The 12,084-nt window shown below is 41.7% G+C and overlaps 1 protein-coding gene across 4 annotated transcripts in view; it reads left to right on the top strand.

Moving 5' to 3' along the window:
- Positions 1–12,084, top strand: part of TGFB2 (transforming growth factor beta 2) — a 99,912-nt gene that overhangs the window by 10,039 nt on the left and 77,789 nt on the right. For 2 of the 4 annotated variants that reach the window (XR_008509866.2, XM_002809444.6), the window contains exon 2: positions 8,262–8,345. The exons of the other annotated variants lie outside the window; for them this stretch is intronic. Coding sequence is in view for 1 of the 2 variants with exons in the window: in XM_002809444.6 (XP_002809490.1) it covers positions 8,262–8,345 (84 nt within the window). In the remaining variant the exon portion in view is untranslated. The remainder of the gene's footprint in view (positions 1–8,261; positions 8,346–12,084) is intronic. 4 annotated transcript variants of the gene reach the window in all.

Here is a 12,084-nt window from a genome sequence, read left to right as displayed (position 1 = left end):
TAATTTTTGTGTTTTTAGTCAAGATGGGGTTTCACCATGTTGGTCAGGCTGGTCTCGAACTCCTGATCTCAAGTGATCCACCCTCCTCGGTCTCCCAAAGTGCTGAGATTATAGGCCTGAGCCACTGTGCCCAGCCTTGGTTTTGTTTTTGAACTACAATCATTTTCCTCACAAAAATTTTGATATATTTTATTGATAGGGCATTCCTATTTCAGAGAATTAATTTATTTGGGAAGGCAAGATGATATACAATGAGCATGATGACTTTGGAGCTAGACAGACCCATTAAATAAAGAAAGGAGAATAAATAAAAGGGAATTGTAACAAAGGAATCTCAAAGGCTGAAAGGGAAGCGGTAACATCAAAGACAAGAAATCCTACTCCAGGCCTGTGGCAATTGTTAAAGAGTGGTCCTGTTTTGGTTAGCAACTTGGCTCTCTCAGTGCAAGTTATTAAAACTGCCTCATTGATATTTAAGTTGCTTCCTACCAAATTCAGATCTTGGCTCTGCCATTGTCGGCTTTGCAGCTGGATCTGAAACCCCTTCACTTAGCCCAGCCTCAGTTTCTTCATTTGTAAAGAAGAACATCGACTTTCTAGAGGTTGTAAAGGATGATGTGTGTGAAAAAGCACCTGGTGCAGCTGCTTCTAGCCTTCTTTGCACAGCAGCTATTATTCATCGAATCTCGTTGACTTTAAAATGCACCACTATTTTATGTGCCACTAACAAAGAAATATCACTGCCCATTTAACTATTAGTTATAACATTAACTAAATATCACTGCCAGTTAACTCAGCCATTGATTATAAGAGAGAATCTGGATTTTAGAAATAATAGAATATGAAAAATATATAGAATCAGTGAAATCACATAAATGTTTGTGGAATGAAAGAATAGCGGTCTGTGTGCACATGGTATAGAGTGCTGTAGCAGAAGTACATGGAAAATGAAATTAAGCGGAGGCATGACATCTGCCCTCAGAAACGTTTTCTAGTTAATGAATGTTAGGAGCCCATCTGTGGAATCAAGAACAGGAGATCCACATAGTATATACTCCTCCCAGCCAGAATCTTGGAAATCAAAAATTTTTTGTTTTTATTTTATTTTTGACATCTCAAGAGTTACCATTTGTTTCAAAGGGTATATAAATTTTTAGGAGATTTTTTTTTTTTTTTTTTGAGACAGTCTCACTCTGTTGCCCAGGCTGGAGTAAGTGGCACAGACATGGCTCACTGAAGCCTCCATCTCCTGGGCTCTAGTGATCCTCCTGCCTCAGCCTCTAGAATAGTTGGGACCACAGGCATGCACCACCATGCCTGGCTAATTTTTCAATTTTTTGTAGAGCTGGGGTCTCGTCATGCTGCTCAAGCTGGTCTTGAACTCTTGGCCTGAAGCAATCCTCCTGCCTCTGCCTTCTAAAGTGCTGGGATCACAGATGTGAGCCACTGCACCCAGCTGGGAAAAATTGTTTAAACTATTTGAACTGATCTCTGAAGGTGCATATGCATCACATAGTACTTGCCTCTTTATTTTTCTGGATCCCAAAGTCCAAAATCAAAGAACAGAGGGGATGTTGCCTGTAAAAGGCTGACATGCAGACGGGGCTTCTAAGTAATGTGCTTCTGGGGCTGGTTTCGCTTCTCCTCACAGGTGCCCTGTCTCTCATCACCTCTACTAGTTGAAAAGAAGCCAGGACATTTGGAGTCAAGGCTGAGGCAGGTCAGACAGCTGTGGTTATACTCATGTAGACCTCATTTCACCTCCGCAACCAAGCACTGGCCACAGCCACCTCTTAGCCTTCAGGCAATTCATTTTAAAGGCGGCTTTAGCAATAGTATGACGTTACGGTGTAGAAATCTAAAAGAGGAGGCCGGGTGCAGTGGCTCACGCCTGTAATCCCAGCACTTTGGGAGGCTGAGGCGGGCAGATCACCTGTGGTCAGGAGTTTGAAACCAGCCTGGCCAATATGGTGAAACCCTGTCTCTACTTAAAATACAAAAAATTAGCCGGACATGGTGGTAGGTGCCTGTAATCCCAGCTACTTGGGAGGCTGAGGCAGGAGAATTGCTCGAACCCAGGAGGCAGAGGTTGTAGTGAGCCAAGATTGCGCCACTGCACTCCAGCCTGGGAGACAAGAGCAAGACTTCATCTGAAAAATGAAAAAAAAAAAAAGAAATCTCAAAGAGGAAGCTGGATGAGATGAAGGGGAGGAGCTGGTCGAGAGTAACTGCAGAAGGTTTGAGGAATAGAAATGATATCAGAGAGGGGAAGCCAGACTAAGGCCTTGGGTAGTTGTTCACAGTGCAACATATTCTCTCAGTGAGTTAGCATCCTGGCTTTCTTGGGGCAACCCAGTAACACCACTTCAGTGATGTGGAAAAACATTGCTGTCCAAGAGGAACTGAATTCACTGGCTTTAGTGTCTGTTAGGAGGGAAAGCCTCATCGTGCTGAGAAAGCGATCCTCCCTGGGCCGGGACCATCCCTTCTTTCTCTCAAATGAACGCTTGGATTTGTTACTGCCTGATAAGTCAGAAGTGTTTGGCTTAGATGTTCCCTTAACCACAATGACTTGAGGAACTTAAGGCAAATGGAAAATGCTTCCTGGATATTGTAAAGTCCAAACCTTCTGGAAATAGTTTGAATGCATTTCCATCCCTCCACAGGCAGCTGTTTTTCTCTCACACTAGCATGTTCCACTAGCATGTGCCCGTCCCTCAGGCCTTCCAAGCTACCTATATGTCGGTAATTATGAAACAGGTTATTTCTGAAGAAGAGACACTGCATTTCTGAAGAAAAAGTCATGGAGCAGCTAGCTATTTAAGAATAACACTGGTCTTTTGGAGTTGCTGTTTCAGGAAGTACTGTAGCATCTTTTTGGTCTTCTGAAAGAAAAAGAAAAACGTTTTGACTGTCACTTTGGCTCTGTTTATTTTGCTTTTCTTATCTAACCCACATGACACTGACAAATACCACATCTGTCTTGACAAGCTAGTTTGCAAATAACTATTCATTCATAATTTTAGGCTGTTGTAAGAATCCTTATTTGTTACTTCATCTTGTGAGCAAGAATGCAAAATTTGGTTTTGAGAAAGACACTGAAATGACCGCAAGTCCACTGTTCTTTGCAAATCTCTCTATCTGAAAAAGATGACTGTGTGCTTTCTAGTGGATTTTCAGAGCACTAAAATATTTATTGTTGCCAAAACATAAATGGGAATTTTCTGAGAAATATAATTTAATTTTAAAGTTTTGGATTCATTTCAGTGTTGGTAATGTCAATGCTTCTTAGACCAAGTTTATCAGGGATTTTTCTGTTTACACCAGATGTAGCAGTAACTTTGTTGTTTCTTCTATTTCGATTTTTTAAAAATATGATCATTTATTCCCGTATCTATTGGCTTAATCTCATTTTCACTTTTGCTTTGGCATCTTATGGCAATATGACTGAAGTTGTTTCTACTTCCTTTATAGTGAACTCTTTTTTTTTTTTTTTTTTTTAGACAGAGTCTCACTCTGTCACCTAGGCTGGAGCGCAGTGGTGCGATTTCAGCTCACTGCAAGCTCTGCCTCCCGGATTCATGCCATTCTTCTGCCTCAGCCTCCCGAGTAGCTGGGACTACAGGTGCCCGCCACCATGCCCAGCTAATTTTTTTTTAGTAGAGACGGGGTTTCACCGTGTTAGCCAGGATGGTCTCAGTCTCCTGACCTCATGATCTGCCCACCTTGGGCTCCCAAAGTGCTGGGATTACAGGTGTGAGCCACCGCACCCAGCAGTGAACTCTTGTAATAAAACTGCTGGCTTAGAAACTCCAAAAAAGTGTGAATGACTTATTCTGATTCTACTTTAGAAGGAGAAAGAAACAATCACAGATGGAGGACTTTTGTGTGCAAAGGATGGGTGGTTTGGTCAAGGAACGGTCCCCCCAGAGGTTGGTCAGGGCTTTCTGTGGGAAAAATGTTTCTACATTCAAGTTCATCCTAGGCATTTTGGGCTCTGCAGGTTAAAGAGAGGGAAACAGAGGAAGGAGTGCTCCAAACCTTCTGACTCCTACCTGGAAATAGCCAAGCAGAAGCAAAGCTGAATAATAGCCATGACCTCAGGCTCTGAAGCAGCAGGTTCCACCTTCAGATGGATCTGTTAAACTTCACCACCCTGGGTTGCTTGTACCTGTCTTCACTGTTTTCTATCTGAGATATCTTGAGGCATTTTTAAAACATTAAGTTGTTTTGAATAGTAATTTAGTCACTCATTTGTATCTCTTCATAGTATTAAGCCTTAGGTTATTATGTGTGTTAACTAAAATCACTGATCAGATCTCTAAACTAAGTCCTGAACTGCCATGGTTCCACCTACTAAACTTACACTTTTCTTCTATGTAGAATGAGATGACCGGTGCTAGTTTGTCCTGGAGAGAGAGGTATTTCAGAAGAATTCCACTGCCAGAAAATATCACCATCAATAATGAAACTATGTGTGTAAAGTCATGTCTAATTTTATTAACTGTTTGTCACAAGTACTCAGATTATAGAAAGAGGGTCTTGATCTAAGCTGACCCTGAATTGTTATACATTTGGATCAGTTTTCCCTTTCTTGCTGAGAATTCTCTAAGAAGAGTAGAAACTCATTGTAGTTCAGTGTTGGGAGGAATGATTGTACCTACTTACAGAGTTGCTATATCACAAGGGAGATGCATTGTTTGTTTGTGTGGAGAGGCTGGAGGGATTAGGGCAGGAGCTTATTTGATAGGGAGTTTAGTTGTACATTTGTAAGACATCTGATTTTACTTAAGATATCATTGCAGTAAGAATGGCTTTATCTCTATCCTATAGACACTCACACTACACAAAACCACTACCTACTCAGAACAAATAGCCCTTATGAGGGAATAATTTTTCCTTGATTCACCTGATTGGATTGTTTTGAGGTCAAATGAGGTTTTGTAAAAGGCCTTACTAACCTGTAAGGCACAATAACCTGTACCAGGGTTCTCAAATTTTACCTTTATAAATGTAGATTCCCAAGCCTTTGTCACCCACCCCAATTCAGATTATAATTCAGTTCGTTTTAAGGTGGGCTCCAGAAACCTGCATCTTGATAAGAAGGCCAGGTGATCCTTGTGCAGATAGTTCAGAAACATACTCTGGAAACACTGTGTATTTTTGTTTTGTTGCTTTATTTCTTAGCTGTGTCATTGCAGGCAAAAATAAACCCCAACATTTTTATAGTTAATTAACTTCATAGTAATTTAATTACTTTGTAAATTACCCATGCAAAGTTTTAATTCTAGGACTGTTTCTGTTTTATGACTTGTGTTACCCATAGTCCCCCATCATAATTAGTGAATGCCTGCATTCTTCTAAAAATATCATGTTTCTCACATGTACACAATGAGGGGAACAACACACACTGGAGTCTGTCAGTGGGGATGGGGTAGGGAGAGCATCAGGATTCATTGCTAATGCATGCAGGGCTTGATACCTAGGTGATGGGGTTGATAGGTGCAGCAAACCACCATGGCACACATTTACCTATGTCACAAACCTGCACATCCTGCACATGTATCCCGGAACTTAAAATAAAATAAAATAAAATTTAAAATAAAAAAAAGTTATGTTTGTAAGACTATAAATGCCTCAGATTTTGAGAATTGTTTACATTTCTTTGTTACAAAGCCTTTTCGCATATATCGAAAGCCTCACTGTTCTAAACAGAGTGTATCCATACCTCAGTGTTGCTTCAATGATGTAGATTATTGAAAACTGATTTTTTTTTTTCTTTTTTTGAGATGGAGTCTCACTGTGTCACCCAGGCTGGAGTGCAGTGGTGTGATCTCAGCTTACTGCAACCTCCACCTCCTGGGTTCAAACGATTTTTCTGCCTTCGTCTCCTGAGTAACTGGGACTGCAGGCACGTCGCACCACACCCAGTTCATTTTTGTATTTTTAGTAGAGACGGAGTTTCACCATATTGGCCAGGCTGGTCTCGAACTCCTGACCTCGTGGTCTGCCTGCCTCGGCCTCCCAAAGTGTTGGGATTATAGGCGTGAGCCACCGTGCCCGGCCTGAAAACTGATTATTTTAAAACTAAGGTTTGCTTTCTGTAGACTGAACAATCATTAGCATCCTTACATCTCTATCTCATTCATGGTCTTAACTTCTAAGGCATTGGATCAGCACCAGAGCTCCATGTCCTCCTGCCTTGCTTAAAAACAAAAAAGAAAGAAAGGAAAGAAAAGAAGGGATTTTAATACTGCTTTATAGCAGAGTGAAAGTAAACCAAAGGTGCATACTTGAGAACTGCAGGCTGGAAATTGCAAGTGACAATAATTACCTCATCTTATTCCCATACAGACTTCCTATGACCTGGGTGACCTTGGGATCTGAATTCTGTTTAATAGAATTGTCCCTCTTCTGCACCACGGCGTACACTGGCCTGAAGAAGGTGCTGTTTCCCAGGAAAAGCACTTAAATCCCCCCAAGAAATGCACAGGGCCATAGTTCGAAGAAAAAGTATTGCTAACCAAGTGACTTACTCTGCATAGTCTACCTTTCTCTGGTTGTATTCTTTGAGATTTTTATTTAAGATAACTTTCAGCATCTCTTTTTAAAGGTCAGATACGAATGAGAAAACTTTGTTTGACTTGTTAATCTTGTGACAAACAGTTTATATCCAGTGTAGTTTCCTGTCTTTGCTGACTGGTTATTTGAGGGAATTTTCTTCCTGTAAGACTGTGGAGAAGCCTCTAAAAATAAACAGCATGGTTTCTTATTGGTGGGAACATATGTGAGCAGATGTCAGCTGGAAGCAGCATATGGTGGCAACATGATAGCAGTATGTGCTTATAGAATCCCCGCTGTTGGGTCTTCGTCTTCCATGCCACACTGGCCAGTCAGAGCCCCATATCTCAGTTAAAGAGTGTTCTGCCTAGAAGGTGTAATCCACACATTTGTGAAAAATCTGCCACTGGAATCTTGATAGTGGGCTGAATATTGGACATGGTAAGTTCCAGAGTATGGAAAAAGTCTTTGTTATCCATTTAAAAATTGGGTAATAAGAGGCACACATATGGCAAAAATAAGAAATAAAAAATAAATCAAGAGAAGAGTCCACAAAGCCTTTGTCTTGTGTTGAAAGAAGTTTTCAAGTCAGGTCTGAATAGTGGCAGTGTTACTTTTAGAAGATGTGCCTATAAACGTGGAAGGTGCATGGACTCTCAATGTGTGTAAGGAGCCGGGAAAGAATGATATTCATGCCAGGCCCTGATAGGCAGTCAGGGCTTCTTGTGTCACACAAGTTAGACAACTGCTCATATTCCTTGACCACCTTTTATCTGCCAGTCTGTTTTAAATATATCATCTCATTTCAATTTTATAAAAACCCTCAGAGGTCGGGTTATGTCTGCCTCATCTTACAGACTTCTCCATGGATTCACAGGAAATCAGTGACAGAACAGGGGTTTGAATTCACATCTTCTTCTGCAAAAATTCTGTATTTTTATTGACCCTACCACCAATAGAAAAGCTTTTGAACACTCAGCAATATTTCCTCTTCAATTTGAGGTTTTGAGGTATTTTGTGGGGGAGGGGGTGTGCTTTCTTTTCTAAGAATATGGTGGGCAAAATACAAATTGGGTTGCTATTACTTTAAAGAAAGTGAAGTTCAAATTTTCCAGATGTAATAACTATCGTGGAAGATGCGTTTAGTCCATTTCAGAGAGCTCTAGCTTTTTAAACTGTAGGTAAGTAGCCCCAAACCAATATTCACTTGTATTTTTGACTCATTCAAGAAGGAGTTTTCATATGCGGGTTAGAAATGATGACAGGTGGTTTTAAGAACACTGAAATCTAGGCCAGCCAAATGAAAACCAAAGTTTTATTCTTAATCGGTAGGCTGTCTTTTGTCAAAGGAGGTCAAAGCCTTTCTTATTCATCTTTAATAAAAGTCAAGGTGTTTATTTTACCGTTTCAGTATGTAAATTGTACACTGTTATTTTAACATTAGAACATGCTAAAGGGAAAACTGAATTCAGGAGCCTGACTCCTGGTTAAGGGATGCCAGAAGATCTGGGACTAGAATTTGGAATCCTCCTTAGATCCTCAGTGTCTAATCCCCTGGCCCCAGGTAGCAGGGACCTTATTTCTGGGGAAATGATAAGAACATTCAATGAGTCCCTCTTCTACTTTGAATCTTTGTATAGTTCTGTGCCAGGCATCTCTTCAGTAAAATAGCTAATGACTGTGCTTTTTAAAACTCCTAGCTGTCTGCCCAGTTGTTACAACACCCTCTGGCTCAGTGGGCAGCTTGTGCTCCAGACAGTCCCAGGTGCTCTGTGGGTACCTTGGTGAGTACACTTGTCTGCTTTATTCCTCATTTGACATAGTTATATCAAATCCATCTTTAGTGTTTGTCTCCTGTGGGGAACTTGCCAGAGGCAAGCTGAGATTCTGAAATGCAGCCTTGTAGCTGAGCGATCACAAAGGTGCCTAGAATTTTTTTTAGTAAGAGTTTACATGAGAAAAACTGATGAATAACTTTGAAGTAATACAATGACTATATTGCAGCATGTAAAAGAATGACTTGTGGGGATGAGATATGTGTTCTAGGGGTCACAGAATGATTTGACATCCCCTTTCCTGATCCCCATGGAGGCCACTCTCTGGAGGGTTGGACAGCATGGCCTGAATGTCAAGGGAATGTTCCTTTTTATATCTTATTTGTATCTATGTTCTTGTTCTTGACACATAGTAGTTGCTCAATTAATGTTTCTTGTCCTGAACCAAAGTGAAAGGAGATTTTCTCTCCTTTAAGGTTCTAGAGCAAGCTTGTCCAACCCTCAGCCTGCATGCAGCCCAGGATGGCCTTGAATGCGGCCCAATACAAATTTGTAAACTTTCTTAAAAATTATGAGATTTTTTTTTTGCAATTTTTTTAAAGCTTATCAACTATCGTTAGTGTTAGTCTATTTTATGTGTGGCCCAAGACAATTCTTGTTTTTCCAGTGAGGCCCAGGGAAGCTGAAAGATTGGACGCCCCTGCTCTAGAGGAGACCTGTCGGGGAATTATGCTGCTGATTATTTGTGACCTTTGTATTGACATGTCTGGTTTGCATAAGGAAATGGATCGTCGTGGGTCAGGCCCTCAGCTAACTGGACCTGTGAGCCTGCCACTTGCTCAAACCACTTAGCCCTGACCCTTGGAGCAGGTGCAAGCTCCTCAGAGCCAGCACCAGGTATTAGGCTGAGGGGTACAAAAGCCAGAAGTCCTCACCCCTTTCTTATTGGGAACACTGATTAATTCAGCCATTTATTGAATGCTTACTATATGCTGGACGATGAGTCCACAACAAAGAATAGAGCTTGGGTGATCCCGATGCTCAAGGAATTCAGTGGCTGAAGTTATCCCTGAACCATGCTCAGGAAAAAAGGAAACAGACTTGCAATCCTGGCATTGGTTCACTGCATATTTTTGAGGCCCTGAGAAGGTTTGGATTATGTTGATTCTAAGTGTGGGTGGAGGTCCCGGCTAAAGACAAAAGAAATGTTTTTATTATCCTAGGAAAAGCCTAGGTCACTGGATACCCTATTCTGCAATGTATCATGCCTACACATTGTTGCTTAGAAATCAGTATAGTTTATTTACAGTGGCCTAAGCTGGGGTTTCCTCAAAAAGAACTCATTCTGTTGAGAATATACATTGATTTTAGTACAGAAAGCCTCAAAGTGGCTAGAAGCTGCAATGTGAATAAAAAGAGTGAAAAGTTTAATCATGCCTTTAAAGCTCCCGTTTGTGAGTCATTACGTTTTGTTTTTATACTCTAAATTCTAATTTTATTTCACTAGCTAAACCAAGGAGTTAAACATCTGATTTTTTCCGCCTAGCTAACTGGCTATTTGGAAAGGAAAACGGGAGGGAATGAGAGAAAGAAAACATTTGTTGAATACCCCCTATGTCCCTGGTACTTAAGACACATCATCCTAATTTTCCCCACATTGGTTGGTCAGGGAGGGCCAGAATGACGATCCCCATTTTTTAGGAAATTGTGGTTTGGAGAGGTAAACACCTTGTCCTTGGTCACAGAGCTGGCTAGTGACAGAGCCAAAATCTGAATTCAGGTCTGGCCCAGATGCCACCATACCACAGAGACCCCAAACTTTTCCCCCCTTTTTTGGCTTTTCCTTTGGAATACTGTCCTGTTAATTTTGTAACTTTCTTGCCTACTACTTGGGATTAATTTCCTTTTCATCTTTTCCTCCCATAGTAAACAAAGTGAGAGGCCTACCCTGGTTCTTTGGGCGGTTTTTCTTCTCAGACACTCCTCACTTGGGGTTATTTTCGGTCACTTAATTGCTGCGAGCTTCTCTCTTCCTTTGGTGAAAAAACATTGGAAACCCACCCTGCTCCTCAGCGAGTCAGGGAAAATCAGGAGTGTCTGAGGGTGTGGAAGGGGACATGGGGCACAAGCTCCACATAGATTCCCATACAGTGGGAGGCTCCTCCACCTTGCCTAGCTCGCAGGCTCTGGAAAAACCCTGCAGACCCCTTTCAGACCTTCCCTGCAAGGCTGCTGAGCAGTGGGGCTCTGCATTTTTTTTTGTCTCTGTTCTTAGAAATAGTAATTGAGTAAAAATGTAAGTGAGCGTATGCCAGGGGGCAGGCATCCAGGGTCAGGGTGAATTTCTCCATGCTGAGTGTGATTCTGAACACTCGTTAAGTGAAGTTGGCCTGTGCCAAGCAGCTCCAGGGCCATCCCTGTCACCTTGCGTGAACCGCCTCTCCATTCCAAGGAGATGTTGGGAGAGGCTGAAGGGAGCGTGAGGCCTGTGGCACCTCTTGCTTTTCTCACTCTCTAACCTGGGTGTTGTTGATAACGACGTGTTCTGACACTGACAGTTGGACTGGCAGCTCTGATGCTGCATCAGCTTTAAATTAAATACCCTAGAGGAGAAAATAGTCCGTGCTCCTCACAGCCATGTGACTGCGAAATCATTTTTCTCTTTTCAAGCTTATTATCCCTAATAATATTGGTTAAGATGTGGTTAGCTTGCCTAAAGATTTTCCTATTAAGACATAAGAATCCAGTGTGTAAGCCGTAGAGATAAGTCTCTCTATGAAGGAATGGATTAATAGTCATGAAGGCAAATATAATTTTTTAAAAAGAGTATTTACTGAATAAGAGGCTTTTAAGTAACTTGGTTAAGATTTAAAGGTGGTATTTCTCTCTCTCTCTTTTTTTAGAGACAGAGACAAGGTCTCTCTGTTGTCCAGGCTGGAGTGTGGTAGCATGATCATAGCTCACTATAACCTCTAACTCCTGGGCTCAAGCAATCCTCCCACCCCAGCCTCCTGAGTAGCTAGGACTACAAGTGTGCACCACCACACTGGCTAATTAAAAAAAAAAATTTTTTTTAGAGATGGGGTCTTGCTGTATTGCCCAGGCTGGGCTCAAACTTCTGACCTCACACAATCCTCCTGCCTCAGCCTTCTGAAGTGCAGGGATTATAAGACATGAGCCACTGCGCCTGACCCGAGGTGGTGTTTCTCAAAGTGTGATATGCATTTCTGTCTCCTGGGACATCCATCAGATTTCTTGGCCCCATTTCAGAGCTGCCAAGTCAGAATCACTGGGGTGGGTGGAGCTGAGGACTCTACACATTTTAAACAGGCACTGCAGGTGCTTCTGACCTCACTAAAGTTTGCAGCTGCTCAAGTCAAAGGATGCTCTGATTATGCACATCTGTTTACTCAGTCATACCACATGGATGGATTCAGATCCAGTGGAGTCTCTGTTTGATCAGCTGGTCCTTCAAGTGTGACCCTGAACCTACAGCCCCTGTGGAGTTTTTGCCACGTGCTTTCCATTTTCCCAAATGCAGGCAAATATTGAGGTAGTTATTAATAATATTACTTGTTATTAAGAGTACCACACATACCCTCTGCTCACTGTTCATCACAGAGGAGAACAATAAGTGTGCAAGGAAGTAAATTAATCACATGGGTGGGTGTTAGATGCCTAGTTTGGAAGTTATATATTTCTGCACTCAAATGCCTTCAACTGGGCAACTGTGGAGTGGGGAAGGGAC

Source organism: Pongo abelii, chromosome 1, assembly GCF_028885655.2.
Source record: "Pongo abelii isolate AG06213 chromosome 1, NHGRI_mPonAbe1-v2.0_pri, whole genome shotgun sequence".
NCBI lineage: Eukaryota > Metazoa > Chordata > Mammalia > Primates > Hominidae > Pongo > Pongo abelii.
Note: the sequence above shows the minus strand (reverse complement) of the source record. Positions and strands in the feature narration are given on the sequence as shown.